Below are 25,501 nucleotides of genomic sequence, written 5' to 3'. Positions count from 1 at the left end.
GCACGCACCCTATAGCAAAAATCTCTAAAAAAAAAAAGCAAAAAAATAAAACAAAAAAAACTCAAAGTCAACTCACAAAAAACCCACATATTGGGCTAGTCAGTGGTGTGGTGGTTAAAGTAGCTGGATCCCACATGGCCAACTGTACCATTTGAGTTCTAAGCCTGGCAGCTTAAAAAGCATACTAAGGTGACCAGCAGTTGGTGTAATGGTTACGTGGCTAGACTCCCATGTAGTTGAACGCAGTTTTAGTCCCAGACCTGGCAGCGTAAAACTCATGCTGGCTGCATATGTATGCGTGCCCAAGATCCTAGAGAATGGAGGAGAAGGGATTGTGTCCTGGCCATTCCCCCTGGAGGGTGATTTTTTGCTTTCTATCTCTCTCTGTTTCTCTGACGAGCACATGTGCTCTATAGCAAAGATCTCTCTTAAAAAAAAAAAAAAGACAAAAAGAAAGCACACTAGGTGTGTGAGCAGTGTACCCAACACCCTGAGAGGAGAATGGAGGAGAAGGGATTGTACAATGGCCATTGTCTCAGGGGTGATTTCTCACTTTCTCTGTCTCTTTCTGTCTCTCTTCCCCCACACGCCATGAGCACAGGTACCCTGTCGCAAATCATAAAACACCCCTCATTTATCTCTCTAGACACATAGATACACAAAATTGCACAGAAAAAGATCCGAAAGGACACACATTAAAATGACAGTGGCAGTGACCAGAGTGAGGAGACTGGGCTTGGGGGAGGAGTGATCAGATGATTAAGAGGGTCTTATGATTCTTTTTTTTTTTTTTTTGGAGAGGATTTTGCTATAGGACGTGTGTACTCACCAGAAAGACGGAGACGGAGAGAGAGAAAACAAGAAATCACCCCCCAGGGGGGATGGCCATGCCACAATCCCTTCTCCTCCTCTCTCCTCTCGGGATCTTGGGCATGCACACACACGCGCCCAGCGTGAGTTTAAGCCACCGGGTCCAGGACTCGAACCATGGTTGGCTACATGGGAGTTCAGCAACATAGCCATTATGCTAACTGCTGGTCCCAGGGTCTTATAATTCTTGATGTATTATTTGAAATTTTATAACAAAGATGTGTTCACATATTACTTGTATAAATATATCATCTTTAAAAATATTTCCTGAGTGTAACAGTAATATGTGTTTATCATTCAAAACTGGGAGAATACTGCAATGTATAAGAAGAACATAGAACTTACTTGTAATCCCACAATTTGGAGATAGCTACTGATAGCATTTAGCACTTTCCTCCAATCTTTGAAGTACGCACACACACATAGACACACAAACACACAGGTACACAAGCACATGCATGTATAACACGTATAACACATACAAACAGACATATGCACACACAACACTGGAATTTGGGATCGTGCTCTCTCTGTTACTCACGTAATGTGCATTTACTGAGGGCCTACATGTTACAGGCATGGCTCCAGTGACGGGGAGACAAAGGGAGTGGGACCCAGATGACCCTGCTCTCATGTGTATATCCTCATGAGAAAGAGACCACAAATAAGGAGGATAAAGAGCTGAGGAAGACAAGGCTGGGGCAGAGAGCAAAGGAGGAGGGAAGGGGTCTTTCTTGGCTGAGTGGTGGGGAAGGGCTCTCTGTGGAGGCGACACTGTAATGTGGGAGGAAGGAGCCATACAAAGACCTGGGTTTGGAGACCTGTGGCAGGGGAAGTGCACGTGCAAAGGCCCTGGGGCAGAAATGAGTTTGGTGCCTTCAGGAAATAGAAGGCAGGGCCTCGGACTGGCACATGAGGAGAGTGTCCACTTGGCAGGAGAGAGCTGAAAGGAGAGATGAGGCGATGAACAGGCTTCTAGTGTACCCTAAATGTAACGGGAGACCTGAGAGTTCAAGCAGGATGGTGATGTGCTGAGAACCTCTTGAGGTTGCGCCTGTGATTCAGAAGCCAGACCTCCCTCAACAGAGCTGTGCTTTTCTTCAGGCCGTTGATGAGGTAGGCCGAGGCTTCTCCATGCATGGTTTAGCCTGGTGAACATGAAAGAGGAGTTGAGGGGTAGGCAAGGGGTTGAGACAGGGATGAACTGTGAGCTCTGAGTTATGGAAGAAATTTTTAAATGTTTATACTTTAGTCAGTGGAGAATTTCAAATCCTCAGATTAGGAGAAAGAATAGTCTAACAAACTCTCATAAGTTGTGGTTGTCAGTTTTGGTTTCTTTATCCTTCCCTCTATTTCATATTATCTTGAACCAAATTCCAGATATCAGATCATTTTATTCATAAATCTGCCAGTATATAATCTCTAAAAGATGAGGACTCTTTACAAAAATATAACTATAATGTCATTCTCATAGCTGAAAGATGTTAGCAATAATTCTTTCATATCATCAGAGTCAATTGTTCACATTTCCAGCAGTCTCATAATGTCACAAATCTTTTTTTTTTAATTTTTGCCATAGAGTGTGAGCACTTGTCTGAGAGAGAGAGAAACAAAGTGAGAAGTCAACCACCCCCAGAGAGGATGGCCACGCCACAATCTCTTCTCCATTCTCCTCTTGAGATTCTGAGCATGTGCACACATGTGTGTGCCCTGTGTGTTTTTTAAGCCACCAGGTCCAGGACTTGAACCGTCTGAGGTTCAAGAGTTGGCTATGTGCGCTCTAGCACCTTAACCACCATGTCACTTGCTGGCCCCACACACCTTTTCTTTTCTTTTTTTTTTAAAGTTTCTTTCTTTCTTTCTTCCATGAATGAGAGAGACAGACAGACAGCACTCTCAACAGGGTCCTGACACTACAATCCATGCTCAGCCTCAACCAGCCCAGATCATGGGCACTCATTTCCAGGGGGACCTGAGTTGTTGTCGTTGGGGCAAGTCATGATGTATTTTCCTTTGTTTCTGTGCCAAAATGCATCACGACTTTCCTGACGACCCAGTATTTACCTGTCTTCCTCCCATCTATCTACTCATCTCTTCATCCGCATAACCTTATATCCACCACTCATCTACTTACCACTCACCCCTGCACCTACACATCCATCCACCCGCCCACCCACATCCACCCATTCGCCGATACACATGCGCTGAACTCCTTCATGGGCTAGATCCTATTTTCATGGGCGACATGGAGTCCAACTCGGGCTTAGGTGGCATTGCTCCTGGTGCAGCCAACTCCCTTCCTGCCTGCAGTCACCATCCCTGCCCACGAAGCAGAGGAAGATAGCCGTCAGCAGATGGACAAGATCCGAGCCCAACTCATTGGGGCCTTCAAGGAGCAGATGGAGATGCGGCGCAGCCTGGTGGAGCTCGAGAACACCAACATCGAGCTGCACATCGACATGTCCCGCCACCTGCTCACCATTGCCGAGTGAGTGAGTCCACACTCGGGGCTCCCCAACAGGGCAGGGGAGGCCTGCCAGGAGCACCTGGGGCCCCTGGTGGAACTTGCTTTTTTTTTTTTTGCTATTGTCCAGCCACTCTCTGCTGCCTGCAGGACCCCAAGGGAACCCTCTTTTTTCCAGGAAGGACCCCCAACTCTATTCCTCTCCTGCCCTGTAACTAAGGCAGGCAGGTGGGAAAAGCTTCTAGATCTCTTTGGTCTCTTTCTCACAGGCTAGAGTCTAGATCCAGCCTTGGTGGGGCAGCTAGCATCATCCCTACTCATGCAAGAGGAGACTGAGGCTCAGAGGAGATGTGGGTTTGCCTGAGGTTACACACCCCCTCAGTCAGGACTCTTCCTCCATTGCACGCTTACCCCCTTTCATACCTACTGAGGATACAGTGACCACATAGAGAGACTGGCCATGCAACTGGTTGTCTATGCTGGGACACTGACCATTACCTTGGGACAACAGGTGTCCCCTGGGACTGCCCTAGATAACTGGGACGCATGGCCACCTCACTTATGGGACATACAGAACTTAGTCTGTGACTGAGCCATTTCTCCTCCTTTGCTCTCTGCTTTCTGTTATCCCATTTTCTTCTTTTCCTTCTCCTCCTTTTTCCTTTTATTTCTTTTAAATACACAAAGAACACAAGACTTACACTAGAGGAATTTTAAATAAAAGGAAATGTGTTCCCAGTCTCGTCCATTTCCAGTCACTTTTCTATTCGTCTTTGTTCCCCTAATCCTCCTTCCACACAAAGTTTCCATGAGGTCCTCGTGGCTGCTTAGATTTAATCTGGCACCTTCTTTCGCAGAGCCTTAGATTATTGTAGTTCATCCTTGTAGAGTGCCAGGTTGTATGGGGTGCTGCTGTCCACAGTTTATAGTTGAGGAAGCTGAGGCTCAGAAGAGATACTTTTAATGAAACGTGCCCCAAGGTCACTTGGATGGCCCTAGGCAATTCTGGGGTTGGAGTCTGAGTGTACTGTGTGTGTATACAGAGGGGTCACAGAGACCATGTAGCAGACTCAGTTCTGCTGCATTTTCACACTTGTTCCTGTGAGCAGCTAGCTAGGGGGCAAAAAGGCTCTGGACTGGAGGTGCCAGGACTCCCAGTCCTGGGTGTGACTTGCACTCTGATCCTTCTGTTGTGGCTGCAGCTGGGAGCATGAGAAGACCCACCACCTTGCACACAGGGACAGGAGTGAGCCTGAGAAAGATGAGGAGCCGGTGGATGCTGATGCTGAGGGGGACGAGGGCGAGTTCACGGAGCCACATGAAGTGGCTCTGGCCAGAGAGGAGGTCAACCTGCTTTTAGCTGAGCAGCGGAAAACTGCAGCCCTCAAGGTAGGGAGCAGAGTCAAAGCATATTCGCAGCCATGCTGACGGTGACAAGAGTTGCTAACACTTACTGATGGATGATGGTGTGGGCCCTTGATGAACACTGGCTGATTCCCTGGAGTAGGACCGGTCACAGCCACTTTGTAGATGAGAAAACCAGGCCTTGGAGAGATTGTGTAAATTGTCCCAAATTCCCAGAGGGCAGGAGGGATGGAGCTGGGACCTGACCTGGGCCTGACACCAAAGCCCATGCCCCTTTGCATTGGAGTAACAGCTACACCAAGGGGCCCCAAAGGGGTGGAGTGCAGGGCAGGAGTAACCATGGAATGGGACGTAAGTGGCAATGTGGTGTCCCTGGAGACCCCTACCTGCCTCACCTTTGGTGGTTGATATCTGGAGTGGGATCCCTTTGCAATACCCCATGTAGGATGAGAGTCCTTGGAAAGTGCTTTCCATTGGAGTCTTGCTCAGTCCTCTCCAATCTTGGACTTGGACATATGATGTGAGGACAGGGACATAGCCAGGAGGAAACCTATACTCCAGGTCACTCTCTGGAGAAGGAAGTCTTCACATTTGTGTTTTCTGAGAAGGGCGAGCTATTTGTATAAGCTATTTCAGGAAGAGCTGGTTATCTAATAGTTTCACTTCAGAAAAATTACAGAACTGGTGCTTGATGCAGAGTTTGTGGAAAATGCCAGTGAGGCTGGATACTCTTTCAGCCCATTAGTTAAATGTTTGCGAGTATATTTTCAGAAAAGTGTAAAAAGCATCTGATGATGTCATGTTGTTAAAAGCCAGCAGCATTTATTTCACTTAAAAGCTATGTAGCCATTCCAAGGATTTCTTAATATTGCCTACAGCAATTTAGAAATGGCATGATTTGACTTTAAAAGTCCTTTGACAGGGCCACCCTATGGCCTGGTGGTTAATGCTGCTGAATTGATCCCACATACTGACTACACAATTTGAGTCGCAGACCCAGCAGCTTGAGAAGCTTGAGAAACACACTGCTTGTGTGCGTGTGCGTGCCCAAGATCGGGATGGAGCTGGGACCTGACCTGGGCCTGACACCAAAGCCCATGCCCCTTTGCATTGGAGTAACAGCTACACCAAGGGGCCCCAAAGGGGTGGAGTGCAGGGCAGGAGTAACCATGGAATGGGACGTAAGTGGCAATGTGGTGTCCCTGGAGACCCCTACCTGCCTCACCTTTGGTGGTTGATATCTGGAGTGGGATCCCTTTGCAATACCCCATGTAGGATGAGAGTCCTTGGAAAGTGCTTTCCATTGGAGTCTTGCTCAGTCCTCTCCAATCTTGGACTTGGACATATGATGTGAGGACAGGGACATAGCCAGGAGGAAACCTATACTCCAGGTCACTCTCTGGAGAAGGAAGTCTTCACATTTGTGTTTTCTGAGAAGGGCGAGCTATTTGTATAAGCTATTTCAGGAAGAGCTGGTTATCTAATAGTTTCACTTCAGAAAAATTACAGAACTGGTGCTTGATGCAGAGTTTGTGGAAAATGCCAGTGAGGCTGGATACTCTTTCAGCCCATTAGTTAAATGTTTGCGAGTATATTTTCAGAAAAGTGTAAAAAGCATCTGATGATGTCATGTTGTTAAAAGCCAGCAGCATTTATTTCACTTAAAAGCTATGTAGCCATTCCAAGGATTTCTTAATATTGCCTACAGCAATTTAGAAATGGCATGATTTGACTTTAAAAGTCCTTTGACAGGGCCACCCTATGGCCTGGTGGTTAATGCTGCTGAATTGATCCCACATACTGACTACACAATTTGAGTCGCAGACCCAGCAGCTTGAGAAGCTTGAGAAACACACTGCTTGTGTGCGTGTGCGTGCCCAAGATCCCCAAAGGAGGGAGAGATGGAGAAGAAGGGACTGTGGCATGGCCGTTCCCCATGGGGATGCATTCTCACTTTCCCTCTCTCTCTCTGTCTCTCCCCAGTGAGCACACATGCCCTCTGACAAATTAAATACACACACACACACACACACACACACACACTTAAAAAATAAGTCCTCTGACCTTTCCAGAAACGAAAATGGCCCTATAGCCTAGTGATTAAGAGAAACAGCTCCTATATAGCTGACCACAGTTTGAATCCTGGCCCATACAGCTTGAGAGACATGCTGGGCTCATGTGTGTGCAGGTCCAGGGTCCTAACAGGGTGGGGAAATGGAAAAGGAATTGTTGTGTGTCTTCATGCCTCATTGTGGGGGGGACTTTCTCCCTCCCTCTCTCTCCTCTCTGTCTCTCTCTCTGGAAATTTAATTGCCCTCTGGTAATTAAAAAAAGTGCCTCTTGGTAATTAAAGTGCTAGGTTCCCACATGGCTGACTGCAGTTCAAATCCTGGACCTAGCAGCTTGAAAATCATGCCAAGTGCATGCACATGCCCAAAATCCCAGGAGAAGGATGGAGGAGAAGGGATTGTGGTGTGGCCATCCCCTCTAGGGAATGATTTCACACTTTTCCTCTCTCTGTCTCTTTCTGTCTCTCTCTCCAGTGAGTGCATGTACCCTATGGCAAAAACTTAAAAAAAAAAAGTGGGGGCCAGACAGTGGTGTAGTGGTTGAGGCACCGGACTCCCACATGACTGACCATGGTTTGAGTCCTGGACCTGGTGGCTTGAAACTCACACTAAGCACATATACATGCGTGCCCAAAATCCTGAGAGGAGAATAGAGGAGAAGGGATTGAGATGTGGCCATCCTCCTGGGGGGTGATTTCTCGCTCTCTCTCTGGCAAGTGAACAGGCCTTATAACAAAAATCTCTTTTTAAAAGAAATGCCTCTTGCTTGAACCAATGATGGGCATCAAGAGAGCATGACTTTCAAGAGCCAAATATGGATATTCGATGTGGCACACAAATGATGAACCTGTTAATTAACTAATTCATAATAAAAACAAATCAGAACTTTTTAAGTGTCCAGGCCCTGGGGACACATAAAGATAAGTGAAACATACTCTATGACTTGAGCTCACAATCTAATGGAAGAGACACAAACACAACCATTTATAATTCAATATGGTAGCACAATGATATTGGGTTGCTGGGAAAGTCATGAAGCATTTTTGCATAGAAAAATACATAACTTTCTTGACAACCTAGTAGTGACAGGAACAGGATGCTGGGTGTGAGAGGAAGAGGCACTACTTCAGCAGGGACATGGGGAGGACTTCAGGGAGAAGGGGACCTTGAAGTGGTGCTTCAAAGGAAGAGAGTAGATCTTGCTAGGGGAACTGAACCGGCTCCTCCCAGAGTAGTCCCCTTGAATCCCAGAAAAACAGGGTGGTCAGAACACATCTTCCTCAGCTGCACTGGGAGTCATTATCTAACCCATTCCAGGACTGGGATTCTGGGGTTGGGCTTGCACGGCAGCTTCAGCCTGAGTGTCACTGCCTGGGAACCTAGATGAAATGATATAGTGTGATGGTTGCTTTGACATATCAACTGGACCAGGCTGTAGGATGCAGTGATTCAATCCGACATTCATCAGGTGATGCCAAGAAGGTCTTGGTAGGTGTGTCGAACATCTACAGTCAGCTGACTTTAAGTACAGTACATATGCACATAAATATACCAACACCTGAACATATATCTTTGCCTTTATGTCTGCCTCCAGCTGGTTCTGTTTCTCCGGAGAGAGCCTGGACTGATAGACACCAAGATGCAGAGTCCCAGGCAGCTCTCTGAGCTCCCAGTGTTTTCTGTAAGGCAGGGAGCAGCCTCAGAGGCCTGAAGTGGATGAGCAAGGCCTCAGCTCTGCCTGCTTTTCCTCATACTCCGTTTGGCTAGAGACAATCAGAACCTCTGTTGTAGGCACAAGGTCTGTAATGTGGTAGATGTAGAAGTGCCTTCAGAGACTATTCTGTAAGGACATGGGAATGGCTTCAGAAGGCTTCACACTATAAGAAAGGGCATCGCTTGTTTCTGTAGCAGACACATAGACACACGGTGAGGGGCCAGCCCACTGGGGGTGGAGATGCTCTGAAATATAGTATACATAGGAAATTAGAGATTCAGCGAGGCCAGCAGTTTGGGAGACAGTTGTCATTACAAAGATGGTTTGCTACTCACAGTTTCTAAGAAGAGGGGTCCGGCCATACCATGCCATGCCACCCGGGGCCACAGGGAGGAGGCTCAGGAGTCAGGTGTAGGGGAGCATGGCTAAGAACCTTTATGGTGGTTTCCTTGGAACAGGCAAGGCAGGATAAGTAGGTTTAGGATGGGCTGACAAGGGCTGTCCCTACTTGTACCTGGCTCTGGGTGATTGGGATGGGGGGTGGTGGTCTGGAGTGTGATATTCCCAAAGAGGAGGGTTGAGGTATGACCTCTGGGTTGTTTGGTTTGTGTTTGGAATATGTGCTGGAATCTTGCCATCCCTGAGAGAGACAGTCCTGATGGGGTCAGCAAGGTCCCAGATACTAAAGCATCAAAGCACAGAAAATAAAAGATACGGTTGGTATAGACTGATGGCAGCACACCCTCAGAGCCCATCACTGTGTGTTTCCCTGAGTGCAATCGCAAACCAGGCCTGTGAGGGGGAACAGGTGTGAGCCAGCAGAGCACCTGACGTCTCCCGTCAACCCTTGGTCTTCCCATCAGGCCGGGCTGGAGCAGCGACTGGCCAATGCCAAGCGGAAGGTCTCGCAGATGGAGAAGCTGCTGCCCAAGCAGGTCACCAGCGAGGAGCAGCGGGAGGTGCTGCGGCTGCTGTGCAGGGCCCACCAGCTGGAGGTGGAGAACACGGAGCTGCAGGCCAACAACCTATGCCGGAAGAACCTGCTGTGCCAGAAAGACTTCGTCATCCAGCGCTACCACCAGCATCGGCTGCTCTGTGATCAGGTCATCCAGGAGCAGCAGCAGCTGATACAGGGTGAGCTGCCGGCCGGCACGCTGGAACTCTGTAATCTTCTGGAACGAGTAGGCTGTGTACACTGTCTTGTCTGTCTGTCTCTCTGTCTTAGACCATTTTTTTGGGGTGGGGAGAGGTTTTTCACTATAGGGCGCGTGCGCTCGCCTGACAGACAGAGAGAGAGACTGAGAGACAGAAAGCGAGAAATCACCCCCCAGGGGGGATGTTCACACCGCAATCCCTTCTCCTCCATTCTCCTCTCGGGATCTTGGGCACGCAAGCACACACACCCGGCGTGAGTTTTAAGCCATCGGTCCGGTTCACCATGTGAACCGTGGTCGACTACGTGGGAGTCCAGCGACATAGCCATTATGCTAACTGCTGGTTCCCAGTCTTAGACCATTTTTAAATTGCTAGAGGGGAGGTGTGCTCACCATAGAGACATGGAAAGACAGGGAGAGAGAGGGAGAAAGCACCCCCTAGTGGGACACGGTCATGCCGCAATCCCTTCTGTTCCATTTCTCCGCTCTGCTGGGATTTGGGGCACACACTCACACATGCCTGATGTGTTTCTCAAGTCGCTCAGGTCTGGGATTAAACTGTGTTTGGCCATGAATTGTTTTCCCTTAGCCACTAGCCTGTGGGACCAGCTCATATTTTTCTTTTTTAATACTATTGAATATTTCAGGGTATATTTTTCAAAACAAAGTCATTTTCTAATGTGACTGTAAGACGTCAGTGTGGATGTGATACTAGTGTACAGATACATTTGACTCTTGCCTGTTGTCCCATCAGTGTTTTCTATAGCAAGCAGAAATGCTGGGTCACTAGTTCAGTTACGTTCTGAATTTCTTTAATTCACCGGCAAGTGAACCCCAGGGGGATGGGGGCCTCCAGGTCAGGTTGCCCCGTCAGCAAAAGAAAGGGACACCTCTGATCCAGGCGCAGTGGCACACACTGTAGTCCCAGCTTCTTGGGAGGCTAAGGCACTAGGATCACAAATTCATGGCTAGCCTGGGCCACATAGCAAGACCTTGTCTCTCTCCCTTAAACAAAACGGGACAGGGCTGGTCCTGTGGCCTTGTGATTATGGGAGCCAGATCCCACATGATCAACTGTAGTTCAAGTCCCAGCCCTGGGCAACTTGAAAAACATGCAGACACATGGCCAGAATCCTAACAGGACGGAGAAATGGAGGAGAAAGGATTGCACTGTGACCATGCCCCATGGGGGAGCGCTTTCTCCCTCCCGCTCTGATGAACACACACACCTTCTGGCAATAAAAGAAAAAATTTAAAAAGGGCAATACGTGAACACAAAAGAAGTTAGATGTGCAGAAATTCCACTCTCTCGAAAAGCCTCTTCTATCGGGTTGGAGCATTTACCTTCAAACGTCTTCCAAAGTGGTACTGTCTTTTTACTCTAGGGCACATGAGCTTGCCAGAGAGGCACAGAGACAGAGGGACAGAAAGCGAGAAATCCACCCCCCCCCCCAAGGGATAGCCATGCTGCAATCCCTTCTTCCCTGTTCTCGTCTTGGGTTTTGGGCATGCGTGCACCCACACCCAGCGTGAGTTTAAGCCACCGGGTCTGGGACTCAAACCATGGTCGATTACGTGCAAGCCCAGCAATGTAACCATTGTGCCACCTGCTAGTCCCGATACTCTTTTTTTTTTTTGAGAGGTTTTTGCTATAGGGCGCGTGCCCTTGCCAGACAGACAGAGAGAGACAGAGAGATAGAAAGCGAGAGGTCACCCCCTAGAGGGGATGGCCACGCTGCAATCCCTTCTCCTCCATTCTCCTCTTGGGATCTTGGGCACACATGCACATGTGCCTGGCGTGAGGTTAAGCCACCAGGTCTGGGACTTGAATCACGGTCAACTACGTGGAGTCCAGCAACATAGCCATTACGCTAACTGCTGGTCCCCCGATACTGTCTTTTTAACAAGTGCTGGATATATTGCCTGATTCCGTGAGGGTGTCCCCAACTCCTTCTGGTCTATGTCTTTGCTGGATCCTACAGATGGTGGCATCCCAGTGCCAGAGTCCCTGAACAAGCGGTTCCAGCTGTACTCCCAGGAGTTGGGCGAGGGCACGCTGAACCGCCTCCTGCTGCTGCACTCTGTGATGGCCAGTTCACTCCGGGTGAGTCCGACCCATCCTGCTCAGCCCTAGGCCAGGCCTGTGCTGAGCTCTGCTCTGTACCAGGACCCATGAAACAGAGGAGGAACTTGTAGTCCCCAAGAACCACCTACCTAGAAGTCAGAACACTGGGGTGCTATGGCGGGGATTTGGGCAAGTTTTGAGGCAAGGCAAGCCCCGCCCAGGCCCTGAAGGCCAGGTGTGGAAGGTATGGTTGAGCAAGCCTGCCCAGGGTGAGCCAGGGTGGGCCTGGGGTGGGTTCTGTTCACATGTGGCCGGTCAGTTTTGTTCTGTGTACCCCAGCATCCGTAACCCTCAGCTATCGTCATCGTTTCTGTGTGGGAGACAAAAACCTGATGGGCAGGAAGCCTGAGCTCCCTCCAGTGGAGGCCCTTGTGCATTAGTGACTGGAGAGACATCTTCTGGGAACCTCAGTGAGGTCTGTGGTTCTAGGTCTTTCTTCAAGGCTGCATGTTCCAGCCTAGAGCGAGGGCTATAGCGTGAGCCCTGAACTCGTCATGGCACCTGAGTCCTGTCGTCTCCCAATTCTGCCATGCCCAGCATGAGTGCTGGTGTCTGCAGCCTGTAGACCTCCTTCTCACCCTCTAGAGGAAACTTCTGGACTTCAGCCGGAGTGAGTGAGGAGAGTGGCCCAGAAGTATGCTGTGTGAGAGGGACTCAGGGTCCTAGTGTGGGAAAGCGACTTCCTCCATCCCCAACTCCAGCACACCTACTACAACACACTGCCGTGCTGGCCCTGTGGCTGGGTGCTGAAGTTCACACAACTCCGGAGGCTGGCTTTCCTGGGGCTGCTGGCTCAGTTACCACTCAGACATCTGTTTCCTGCTTTCAAAAAGTTACTGCTCTGTTCTCCTTTCGCATTGTTCTCAAACGTATAGGAAAGAGGATTTTTTTCTTCTTTTTTTGGCTTTGTCTTTTTTTTTTTTTTTTCAAAGACTTAATATTTTTTAGAATAGTTTTCAGGTTCATAGCAAAGTTGAACAGAAAATACAGAGATTTCCTGTGTACCTCCTCCCCACACACAACCTCCCCCACTACCAACATCCTCCCAGAGTGGGACATCTGTTACAATCAGTGTACTGCATCATCTCATCACACTCGCCCAAAGAGGTCATTTTTACATTAGAGTTCTATCACCCCATGCCACTGTTCTACTTCCTGTCTCTATGAATTTTTTATTCTTTTTTGTTTTTGGAGAGGTTTTTGCTACAGGGCGTGTGTGCTTGCCAGACAGACAGAGAGAGACAGAAAGACAGAAAGGGAGAAATCACCCCCCAGGAGGGATGGCCACGCCGCAATCCCTTCTTCTCCATTCTCCTCTCAGGATCTTGGGCACGCACGCACACACGCCCGGTGTGAGTTTTAAGCCACCAGGTCTGGAACACGAACCGTGGTCGACTACATGGGAGTCCAGCGACATAGCCATTACGCTAACTGCTGGTCCCTCCTGTCTCTATGAATTTAACCCCAGGTCCCTTATGCGAATGGGATCATATAATATGTGGCTTATTTCATTCAGCATCTGTCCTTAAGTTGTAGAATGTGTCAGAATTTCCTGCCCCCCCCCTTTTATTTTGAGAGGTTTTTGCTATAGGATGCGTGTGCTCACCAGAGAGACAAAAAGTGAGAAATCACCCCCCAGGGCAGAAGGCCATGTCGCAATCCCTTCTCCATTCTCCTCTCTAGATCTTGGGCATGCACACACACACACACACACACACACACACACACACACTCCCAGCGTGAGTTTAAACCACCTGGTCTGGGACTCGAACCAGGGTCAACTACATGGGAGTCTATATAGACATTATACCATCTGCTGGTCCCATTTCCTACCTTTTTAAGGCTGAGTAATATTTCTTTAAATGCCTACCATATTTTGTCTATTCATCCACCGACCAGTGGGCACTTGAGTCGCTTCCACCTTTTGTCTCTTGTGAATAATGGACATGAACATGGGTATATAAGTATCTCTTCCGGACCTGGCTTTCAGTTCTTTTGTGTATGTACCCAGAAGTGGAATTGCTGGGTCACATAATAATTCTATGTTTAACTTTTTGAGACCTTTTAAGGGTGCTCTGGACAACGGGTTCCTCCCTTGTGATCCATTTTGCTATGGTCTCTGGGGAGTCTGCTAATGCAGCAATGCCTTCCTTCTGTCTCGATGATGGAGGGACAAGCCAAGCAACTGACTTGCTGGCCTCTCCCACTGGGTGATGGTGGGAAGAAGCAGGTCTTCCTGTGACTCTGCAAAGACCCTCTGCTCGATGACAGAGCTTGCCCATGTCCTCACTCAGCTCCTCTGTCTGGTCCCAGGATGGCTCTGTCCTGAATATATCTCCCCCACCTGAGGACTCCAGCAGAGACCAGACCAGCGACAGGAAGGACCTCCCATGGGGCGCCCAATTTGAGCTGCCTCCAGTGCTCCTGGAGAGAGACAGGTAAGTGGGCTTCCTCCTCTCCTGATCAGCCCCAGGGTTATCACCAAGCCCCCTAGGTGTTGGTGGCTCTGGATGGAGGCTTGAAGGCAGGTAATATGAATCCCAGATCCCAGGCCAGCTCAGCAGGCATGCGGTCCTGGGCATAGCCAGAGCCTCTGTTTGCTCTTTCATGAAGTGTGGCTAGTAGCCCTTTCCTTGCAGGGTTGTTTTTAGACTAATAAACACATCACAGGAGGTGCTTATTATGTGAGGCAGCAGTGAAGTCAAGGAATTTGATGCTAGAAATACCTTCCCTTTTTGTAAGTATCTTTTGTTCAAAATGTTTTAGTTCAATATTGGCTATTTATTCCTCCCTCCATGACTTGCTCTTCTTTTTACTTTTTTTTTGGAGAGGTTTTCGCTATAGGGCGTATGTGCTCGCCAGACAGACAGAGAGAGACATAGAGACAGAAAGCGAGAAATCACCCCCCAGGGGGGATGGTCATGCCGCAATCCCTTCTCCTCCATTCTCTTCTTGGGATCTTGGGCACGCACGCACACGCGCCCGGTGTGAGTTTTAAGCCACCGGGTCCGGGACTCGAACCACGGTCGACTATGTGGGAGTCTAGCAACATAGCCATTACGCTAACTGCTGGTTCCCACTTTTTACTTTTATTTTGACACTTTCCAGCAAACTAAATTTACACTAGTTAATTCAACATATGCCTCTACCCTAGATTTAATAGTTAACATTTTGCCAATTTATATCACTTAGCTCAGGCAACCAAAATAAAATACAATAGTATACACTGGATGACTTAAACAGCAGAACTAAATGTATTTATTTATTGCCAGAGGACATATGCATAGGAGGGAGAGAGTGAGAGAAAGCACCCCTAATGGGCCCCATCACGTCCCCATCTGCTTACCCTAGTTCTCCATCCTGTCAGGATCCTGGGCATGTGTGTACATACCTGGCATGTTTTCAGGCACTGAGGCTTGGACTTGAACCTTGGTTCATCCATGTGGGATCTGGCTTCCTTTGTTCAGTGCTTGGTTATTGGCTGGCCCTGAAATGTCTTCTCAGAGTTCTAGAGACTGGAAGTCTGTCATCAAGTACCACCATGATTGGTTCCTGGGGAGAACCCTCTTCCTGGTTTGCAGATAGCTTCTTCTTGCCATGTCTTCACATTTATGGGTGACGGAAAGGGAGAAGAGGGTGGGACAAGGAACCAGCAGTTAGCGTAATGGCTATGTCGCTGGACTCCCACGTAGTCGACCGTGGTTCGCGTCCCGGACCCAGTGGTTTAAAACTCACGCCGGGCGCGTGTGCGTGCATGCCCAAGATCCCGAGAGGAGAATGGAGGAGAAGGGATTGCGGCGTGACCATCCCCCCTGGGGGGTGATTTCTCGCTTTCTGTCTCCATGTCTCTCTCTGTCTGTCTGGCGAGCACTCGCGCCCTATAGTGAAAAATCTCAAAAAAAAAAAAAATAGAGGGTGGGACAGAGAGATATTGAGGGAGATCTTCCTCTTCATACAAGGACACTAATCCTATCTAATTAGGACTCCCCACCCCATGACCTCATTTACCTCCTTCAGACCCTATCTACAGAAAGAGTCACATGGTGGGCCTTTAAAATGTGGGTTTTGGGGGACACAATTCAGTGTATAGTAGTCATCTACTTCTTGGTTACATATTTAAAGTAAAATACAAACATCACCACATTTCATACCTAAATACATTGATATGCAGTTCTATGTAAGGGACATTATCCTCCAAAATCACAGTGTAGTTATCATCCCCCAAAATGAATAATCCTCCTTCAGTATCACTTCATATCCAGCCTCTGTCCGATTTTTCTACCTCCAAATGCTTTTACAGCTGGTTTGTTCAAGGCAGGGTGCATTGAAGGCCCAGACCCCGTGTTTGGCTGCAGTGCCCAGGTCAACCCTTTGCTTCTGGAGTAATGAGAATACCAGGGCTCCAGGAAGAGAATAGAATGATTGCCTTAGCTTGTGTACACATGCAGTACATGCTAGTGTGCTAGCATGTTTGTGTGAATATATCTGGGCAATTCTGCCTGCACACATTTGTTTGTGTGTACACATATGTTTGTACACACACATACATAAACACAGGGGCTCGTGTGCATACATGTGTTTGTGTATGTGCACATGTGCATACATGTTAGTGTGTATTGCTGTGAGTGTATATGTGTTACTGTACACATGTGGTTGTGTGTGTTGTGTATGTGCATATCTATATGCACATGTGTGTAAAAGGACTGCTCCGATCTCCATTTGCTCAAGACCAGAGGACTCATCAGTTCCCATGTCTGGTGCTGCCCGCTTGCTCTTGACCCAGATCTATTCATGAACTTGCTGCTCTGCCCCTTGATTAGAGAAGACGGGTGTCAACCCCACTCGGAGGAAAAGATGCTCAGGCCTGGGCCCTCAACCCTGATTTAGAGAGAAGGCAGGCTTCTGCTTCACTTCTTCCAGAGCAGTGTCTGCAGCAGCAGCTTGCACAGGGCAAGATAGCGGGTGGAACTCTCCCCAGGCGAGCTCCGAGGCAGCACAGGAGGGAGGTCAGCAACCTATCTCCAGCTGAGGTGTCAACCATGCCCTCCCTCCATAGAGTCAGGCCCTGTCAGCCTCTTAGAACATCCTATGTTCACCAACCTGGAAGCTGCTCCAGGCCTCGGCATACAGACTTCTCACTGGGATTTCATTACTCAGCATGATTGATTGGATCACTGGCCTGTGATGCTGCTGTGTTTCATCCACAGTGATGGATATAAGTCATCGAAAGCCACACCTTCGAGAAAACTGGGAAAGCAAGATTCTCTTCTCCCTCCACCATCCCTCCGCATCCTGCTGACCCCTCCAATTCATGAGGTTGGTGTATGTGGCATGCAGCAGAGCCCTGGGCTCTGGAGAGGCCTCCCCTTTCCCCAACAGGACTGTGGTTGCCCCCTTCAAAGCTTTACTGGGCTGGGGAGAGTGGGAGGGAGACTTCCAGAAGGAGGCGACCTCTTGCTGAACCTGCCCTGGTTAAGTGATTTAGTCATTCTGTATTGGGGTTGCTACAAGAAAGCCCCACAAATGGGCAGTTTGAGCAACAAATTTATTTTCTCACAGTTCTGGAGGCTTTAGTTTGAGATCAGGGTGTTGGCAAGATCACATTCCCTCCAAAGTCTTTTGGAGAGGATCCTTCCTTTAGCTTTTGGTGGCTACAAGCATTCCTTGGCTTGTGGGTGCATCACTCCAATCTCTGCCTCTGAGAGACTGGCCTTCTCTGTTTCTCTGTCCTGTCTTCCCTTATAAGGATATGGGTCATTATAATTAGAGCCCACTGTAAATCTAGAAGATTATTTCATCTCAAGATCGTGAGCTAGTTTCATCTGCAAAGAACCTATTTCCAAATAAGATCCCATTCCAGGGTCCTGGGTAGATGTGAATTTGAGGTGAGCATGATTCACCTCAGGATGGAGCAAGAGCAATCCTCATCCTCAGTTTAAAGATTAAGGATAGCTCTGTGTCTGCCATAGCTGCCTCATCATGGCTTTGCTGAGCCTCGTTTTGCTCATCTGTAGGTTGGGACAGTCACTCTACTTACATGGTGCTTGTACAGTATGTGAGGGGATGAATCGCAAAGCACATCATGGGCTCCTATGGCCTCCTATTGGTTCTTCAGCTCTTCCAGGAGGTGGGCGCTTTTTATAGTCTAATTGCTAAGTGATTGGGTTCAAATCCTCACTCTATTCCAAGCTATGTGATCTTGGGCAAATTGCTTCATATTTCCAAATCTTTCTTTCTCCTTGTAAATTAATGAACCTGGTGCCCAATTCAAGGAAATGTGCTCTAACAAGCCAAAATCCCATTCCTTTCTCAGCATTCCTCTTGAACAACAAAGGAACCCACTCTTCACCAAGGTGCTTGGTGCCCATCCTTATTCCTCCTCTTTTATTCATATGCTTGAACCCCAACTACCTCTCCATAGCCCACATACATGAATGTTATGTCTATCTCCCCTCCCTCTCATCCCGTCCTGTATATCAGCCTAGCTACTCTCCCAGAAAGTTGGAAATCTCTCCTTTCCACAGGGGGTGGGCAGGGAGAGGCAGTGGGAAGCCAAATGGCAAATACAGGAATCTCTTTCAGGCCAGTGGGTAGCGTAGTGGTTAAGGCAGCTGGATCCCACATGGTTAACACCATGGTTTGGGTCCTGACTCTGTGGCTTGAAAACCACACCAGGCATCTGTATCTGCATGCTCACAATTCCTAGTGGAGAATGGAATAGATGGGGCCATGGTGTGGCCATCCCCTTGGGGGAGTACATTCTCTCTTTTCCTCTCTCTGTCTTCAGCAAATGCATGTGCTATCTAGCAAATTAAAATAATTTTCAAGGTTTTGCCATAGAGCACGTGGGCTCACCAGAGAGAGAGATACAGAAAGAGACAATGAGAGGAAAAGTGAGAAATCGCCCCCAGGAGGTATGGCCACACCACAATCCCTTCTCCTCCTGGGATTTTGGACACACATGCATATGCAAACAGTGTGATTTTCAAGCTGCTGAGTCTAGGACTCAAACCATGTTTGGCCATGTGGGAACCCAGCACCATAACCACTACGCCACATGCTGGTCCAATAATAATAATTTTAAAAGATTAAAAAAAAAAAAGAATCTCTTTGTCATATGGGTGAGTTTGTGAAAGGGAAAAAGCTGTGAATACTTACAAGTGAGTAATTTTGGTCCTTTTGTTTGAACTATTGCTAAGCTATTAGTATCCATTATTATCCATGACAGTATAAATGAGAGGGCCCTGGATGTATCCAGCAACCAGCATCTGGTCACTCTGCTGAGGATGCCTCCATGGGGAGCCTGGGAGTGCTGGAGCATTTGTGTCCCCTGGGAGAAGCTCTCTCCTAGTGGCTCTGTCTGCCAGTGGCTCTGGGAAATCCCTCTCTCTCAGGTGGAAGTGACCCTGAGGCCTAAGTGCTACACTGGCTCCCAGGGTGTCCCCTGAAATTTAGTTGCATCACCAGGGCAGGAGCTGGTTTCATTACACTCCTGTCCTTGACCCTTGTTCCATGCTCCTCCCCAAACTATATTCCCCCAAAGAAGTGCTCATTTTGAGTCATTCTCCCTGGGTCTGCCTCCGAGGATTCAGCCAGGGACAACAGTGACAGCCTGATAGCATCTGACTGTCCCCTGTACTGGTTTCCTGCAGAAGCCGAGCTCCCTGAGCGTGAAGAACTTGGTCTCTAAGCTCTATCCACCAGCTGGCCTGGAGCTGAGCGGCCCAGCCCTGAGCACCCAGGCCCTCCAGGAGATGGCTGCAGGCACTAAGAGCATTGCCCTCATCGCCGCCACGAGGCGCTCCAAGGCGCAGGACCGGGAGGGCAGCAGCGGCCGCTCCTCCCGCCACCTCCTGGATGAGGCAGCCCCAGACTCCAGGGACACGAAGTCCAGTGCCACCCCAGATGCCAGCCCATGCAGGGACTGCTCCATGGAGAGGAAGGCCAGGAAGAAGCAGTCACCCTCCCTCAGCTGGAACGTGCAGCCGGTGGGTGGACATCGGCCCAGGAGTGCCTTGCCTGTTCCCAGGGAGGGGGCGGTGGCAGCCAGAACAGCTGGAGGAAGAGGAGAGGGAGTGAAGACAAAGATGTACACCAAGTTACGGCCCTGGATTTAGGGGAGAGAGGAAAAGAAAACGGGCCTACAGCCTGCACCTCTGCTTACCGCTTTTCAAGTCCCCGTCTAATCTCAAACTACATGCATGCTTATTTTATGTAGTTATAATCCCAGGGGTAACAGACTATTGCAATGTTAGTTTATTTTTCCTAATATGAGTTTATAAATTTTCATGTGCTACATAGTATTCATATTCTAACTTTGAAAAAGATACATTACTTGGTTCCAAAATGGATCAGTTAAATGATACATATGAGAGCTGAGCTGTCAGGAGATAACCCCTAGGATATGTTTCTTTTCTTCTGGTGTCTACCACCGGGCCTGGCACACACCGGGCCTCTGCCAACATCTGCAAAGGGTGACCAAGCAGGCACAATCTCATTTGGTGGCCACTTTGTGGACTTCTTTTTTTTTTTTTATAAGGAATTGTTTATTTAATTTATTATTATTATTACTATTATTATTTTAATTCACCAGAAAAAGAGAGAAGGAGAAAGTGAGAGAGCAAGCTGCCAGGTCTGGGACCCAAACAACATCAGTCACATGGGAGTGTCTGGCACCTTACCCACCACGCTGCCCTCTGGCCTCTGCACTTTGTGGGCTTTTGTTCCCCTTTCCATGGCCATTTTTGTCTGTCATTTTGGGCTATTACAAATACTAACGTTTCAGTATCCCTATATGAATGCTGTTTTCATTTTGAGTGATTGTCTTGGGATACTAAATGATGCTGATCAGCAGAAAAGTCTCAAAACAGAATTAAACAAAACTCAGGGTACACACAGCAGAGTGCGGCATTGATCACAATGATATGGAATTATGTATACGTAGGGGGAGGAGTGGGCTTTACATCTCTTAGTGTGAAAATGGGTGTTCTTCCTCACTTAGTTAAATAAACTGGAATAAGAATAAGTGAGTGATTTATTCTCTGGGTATGGGCTAATGCCAGGGCTTGAGTAGACCTACATTCTCTTCTGCTGGCCAGAATCCTAAACTCTGCTGGACACCTGGTGGGTGTTTCCTGGTCCAAGATTGAAATTCACTTGATGATTTGAAAAGTAGGCTGATGGCAGGAGTCAAAGGGTGGGTTTATTAGTCAGGGTTCTCCAGAGAAACAGGATCAATGTGTGTGTCTCTATATACAGACAGTCCCTGATTTATGATGGCTCAACTTACGGTGGTTCAACTTACAATATTTTTAACTATATGTGGTGCAAAAATGATAAGAGTTGAGTAGCAACTGTGCTTTGAGTTCCCATAACAACCATTCTGTCTTTCATGTTCAGCCAGTATTCAATAAATTACATGAGACATTCATACTGTATTATAAAATAGCTTTGTGTTAGATGATTTTGCCCAAGTGTAGGTTCATGCCAGTGTTCTGAACATGTGTAATGTAGGCTAGGCATGTTCAGTAGGTTAGGCATATTAAATTAAATGCATTTTTGACTCAAGATATTTTCCACTTACAATTCATCGGGTTTACAATATACAATCAGATTATGGAGACATAATCCTTTTATAAGTCAAGGAGCATGTATGCATGTATGTGTGTGTGTGTGTGTGTGTGTGTGTGTGTGTATACATACATATGCCTCACACCCTGCTCTGCTATGTGATTTTCTCCCTGCAGGGGACGGAGAAACTTCAGCCCCCTTCTGTCGAGCATTTGACTGAGAGTCAGCCATCAAAGTCATCGGGAAAGAGCTTTTTCCCTGCTGTCCCTGCAGCTTCCAAGATAAAGCCCAGCCTCAGTTTCCACTCAGGTACAGGCTCAAAGAAAGGCAATGGCATGTTAGGGTTTTTTTTCTTGTGTCTTAAGACTGTCCATTGTTCTGGATGTAAATCTTTGGAAAATATGACAGTTCAGCTTGTTATCAGTTGTCTGCCCCTTGATGTGAGTGAGTTTCAGGCTTTCTTTGGGCAGTGAGTGAGCCAAGGCCACGGGCGTCATGAAAAAACACATTTGTAGAACACTTAGTTTTACTTCTGGCCTGCCTAAAATTCCAATGGAGCATAAAAATAATGATTAAAGTCGTGCACAGGGCCAGCCCCAAGGTGTAGTGTTTAAGGAGGCTGGATCCTGAGTGGCCATATCCACAGTTCGGACCCAGCCCCTGTGACTTGAAAACACATTGCGCATGGGCATGTGTGTGCAGAACCCTGACAGGATGAAGAAATGGAAGAGAAGGGACTGCACATGATCACGCTACACTGGGAGTGCTTTCTCTCTGTCCCCTCCCACTTGTCCCTGTCAAGTGCACATGCCCTCTGGCAATTTTTTTCCTTGATTTTTTTTTTTTAATTTGCTTTAGGTTATATGCGCCTGCCAGAGAAACAGAGAGACAGAAAGTGAAAAATCACCCCCTAGGGGGAATGGCCACGCTGCAATTTCTTCTCCTCCATTACCCTCTCAGGATTTTGGGGACACACACATATGTGCCCAGTGTGTTTTAAGCCATCGGGTCCAGGACTTGAACCATGGTTGACTAAGCAGGAGTTCAGTGATGTAAACATGACACTATCTGCTGGTCCCTCTGGCAAACGTTTTTAGAAATTAAAATTTTTAAAAAGAAGAAAGGAACCATTGGACCAGCTATCCCACACAACCAATTGCACAGTTTGAGTCCTAGACCCAGTGGCTTGAAAAACATGCCAGGCATGTGTGTATGCATGCCCAACATCTTGAAAGGAGAACGGAAGAGAAGGGACTGTGGTGTGACCATCCCTCATGAGAACTGCTTTCTTGGGACCAGCAGATGGCGTAATGGTTATGTCGCTGGACTCCCATGTAGTCAACTGTGGTTCAAGTCCCTGACCTGGCAGCTTAAAACTCACGCTGGGTGCATGTGCATGCATACCTAAAATCCAGGGAGAAAATGGGATTTTGGCGTGACCATCCTCCCTGTGGGGGTTATTTATCCCTTTCTCTCTCTTTCTTTCTCTGGCTAGTGCACATGCCCTACAGTAAAAATATCTCAAAAAAAAGAAAAGAAAGAAAGAAATGCTTTCTTTCTTCTGTCTCTCTCCAGCAAGCATATGTACCCTCTAGGAAAATAAACACAAAAATTGTGGGTATACAGTTGATAGCTTTATGTGGGATGTACCCTGGTCTCTATGACGTATTAAGGTATAGGTTTGCATGTGGCTCCCACAGTTGTTATTATTACAAAAAGAATATATGTTTATTGTGAAAACTCTGCAACATGGTTTAAAATGATCTTTTGATTAATTATTTTAAAATTATTTTATTTAACTTTTTAATTTGATCAGAGAGGGACATACAGAGAAAGTGAGAAAGCAAGTCACCAGGTCTAAGACTTGAACCACAGTCAGCCATGTGGGAGTCCAGAGCCCTTAACCACCATGCCACCTGCCAGTTTCTGCATTTAAATTATTAAAAAAAGAAAGAAAGAAAGAAAGGGAACCAGCAGTTAGCATAATGGCTATGTCGCTGGACTCCCACGTAGTCGACCGCGGTTCGCGTCCCGGACCCGGTGGCTTAAAACTCACGCCGGGCGCGTGTGTGTGCGTGCCCAATATCCCGAGAGGAGAATGGAGGAGAAGGGATTGTGGCATGACCATCCCCCCTGGGGGGTGATTTCTCACTTTCTGTCTCTATGTCTCTCTCTTGTCTGTCTGGCGAGTGCACGCGCCCTATAGCGAAAAAGCTCTCCAAAAAGAATAAAAGAAAGAAAGAAAGAAAGAAAGAAAGAAAGAAAGAAAGAAAGAAAGAAAGAAAGAGAGAAAGTAAGTAAGTAAGTAAGTAAGTTAGGAAGGAAGGAAGGAAAAAGAAATGCTGTTAACCCCACCATCCAGAGCTAGTCTCTGCTTGATGTCTTCGTTACTGTGGATGGGCTATGATGTGGCCATCATCACCTCCACCCCCACCCCTGTGATGGCATGTGAGAGTTGTTTCTATGAATAGTTTATCACTATTGTAAAAGCTCATTGATGCATGCCAGTGCTTCTCAAGGGGTGTCCTCACTGTGGGGAAAGAAGTTGCGGTCAGGCTTTTAGAAATGCATTATGACAATGGGACAGGCCCATTACTTGTAAACAATGATTCTGCATTTTCTTTTCTTCTTTTTCTCAATGGCCACAGGGGGTGTATACTCACCAGAGGCAGAGAGAAACAGAGAGAGGGAGAAAGCACCCCCACGATGGGGCATGGTTATGTGACAATCCCTTCACCATTTCTCCATCCTGTTGGGATTTTGGGCAGTCACACACACATGGCCATTGTGTTTTTCAAGCCACTGGGAGTGGGATTCAAATCATGATGGGCCATGTGAGACCCAGCTCCTTTAAATACAAGGGTCTGGGAATGGCCCTGGGCTCTGTATTTACATTCTCTTCAGTAGTTTATTATCGTTATATTTTCAAAAGTACCAGTCTACTAGAGACTGGAAAAAAGTAGTCAAAGAAGTTAGGATGGCCTATATTGCTAATTACAGAATAATATTATAGATCATATCTATTGAGCACTTACTACGTGCCTGGCACCATGCTAGGCACCTTACAGGTGTCAGTCTGCCCTCGTAGTAGTTCTATCAGGTAAGGAATAGCTAGTTTCTGTTTTACAAATGAGGAAACTGAGGCATAGATAGGTTAAGAAACTTGCCCAAGGTCACACAGCTTGGAGTGCAGAGCTGAGATTTAAAGCCAGGTGGGCTGGCTCTGGATTCCTAGCTCTTCACCATAGTTCCACACATTCTCTTTCACTTCATTTTTTCATCAGGGCATATTCTTAGTGGTCCAAAGAGGATGCACATTTGGAGGATGCAGATAAATACTTGAAGGAGAGTGGAAGCGGTGTGTGCTGGTGGGTGGGTGTACACCTCGGTACATCCTAATTCATGCGCACAGTTTCAAATGTTTTTCAGGAATCTTTGATCTTGATGACAAAATTCAGATTTCTCAACTCTGAGTTAGTTAGCTGATGGGAATAAAGTAGGCCGGCTGTAAGTTTTTTTTTTTTTTAACTTGAAACACCTTTAAAAACACTTAAAATGTCCTTTGTCCTGGGATTTTCTGCTTTCAAAATTATTTATTTATTTTTCTAGTTACTGTTTTTTTTTTTTGGAGAGGTTTTTGCTATAGGGCATGTGCGCTTACCAGAAAGACAGAGAGAGACAGAGAGACAGAAAGTGAGAAATCACCCCCCGGGGGGATGGCCATGCCGCAATCCCTTCTCCTCCATTCTCCTCTCGGGATCTTGGGCACGCACGCACACGCGCCCGACGTGAGTTTTAAGCCACTGAGTCCAGGACTCAAACTGCGGTTGACTACATCGGAGTCCCAAGACACAGCCATTATGCCAACCACTGGTCCCTTTGGTTACTTTTAAAGTAATAAAAAGTCGCAGAGAGTGCAGAGAGGTCAGGAGTAGAAACTCTGGGTGTGAGCCCTGCTGCCTCTCAGTACCTCCCTTCCTAGTGGGCAGGCAAGTTGCATAAATGGCAGACTTCAGTTCTTTGCTCAGGGAAGGTGTTAATGATTGTACCCCCTGGGGACATGGGAAGCAGAGTGGCCTGTGAGATAATGCAGTGGCCTTGGATCACAGTGGCCACAGCCAGCACTAAGTGGATACACTTGTTAGTGCTTAGTCCAGGAGGTTAATGCCT

The 25,501-nt window shown here is 47.5% G+C and overlaps 1 protein-coding gene across 1 annotated transcript in view; it reads left to right on the top strand.

Moving 5' to 3' along the window:
- Positions 1-19,451, top strand: part of LOC102492015 (kinesin-like protein KIF19) — a 45,588-nt gene extending 26,137 nt beyond the window's left edge. The window contains exons 13-20 of the mRNA XM_014583937.2: positions 2,452-2,462; positions 3,211-3,358; positions 4,537-4,723; positions 9,346-9,616; positions 11,619-11,740; positions 14,075-14,199; positions 16,969-17,077; positions 19,347-19,451. Of these exons, the coding sequence (XP_014439423.2) occupies positions 2,452-2,462; positions 3,211-3,358; positions 4,537-4,723; positions 9,346-9,616; positions 11,619-11,740; positions 14,075-14,199; positions 16,969-17,077; positions 19,347-19,451 (1,078 nt within the window). The remainder of the gene's footprint in view (positions 1-2,451; positions 2,463-3,210; positions 3,359-4,536; positions 4,724-9,345; positions 9,617-11,618; positions 11,741-14,074; positions 14,200-16,968; positions 17,078-19,346) is intronic.
- Positions 19,452-25,501: the final 6,050 nt, after the last annotated feature.

The sequence above is a fragment of the Tupaia chinensis genome, unplaced genomic scaffold (assembly GCF_000334495.1).
Source record: "Tupaia chinensis unplaced genomic scaffold, TupChi_1.0 Scaffold145208_1, whole genome shotgun sequence".
NCBI lineage: Eukaryota > Metazoa > Chordata > Mammalia > Scandentia > Tupaiidae > Tupaia > Tupaia belangeri.
The sequence above is the reverse complement of the archived record's forward strand: the minus strand, read 5'-3'. Positions and strand labels throughout refer to the sequence as shown.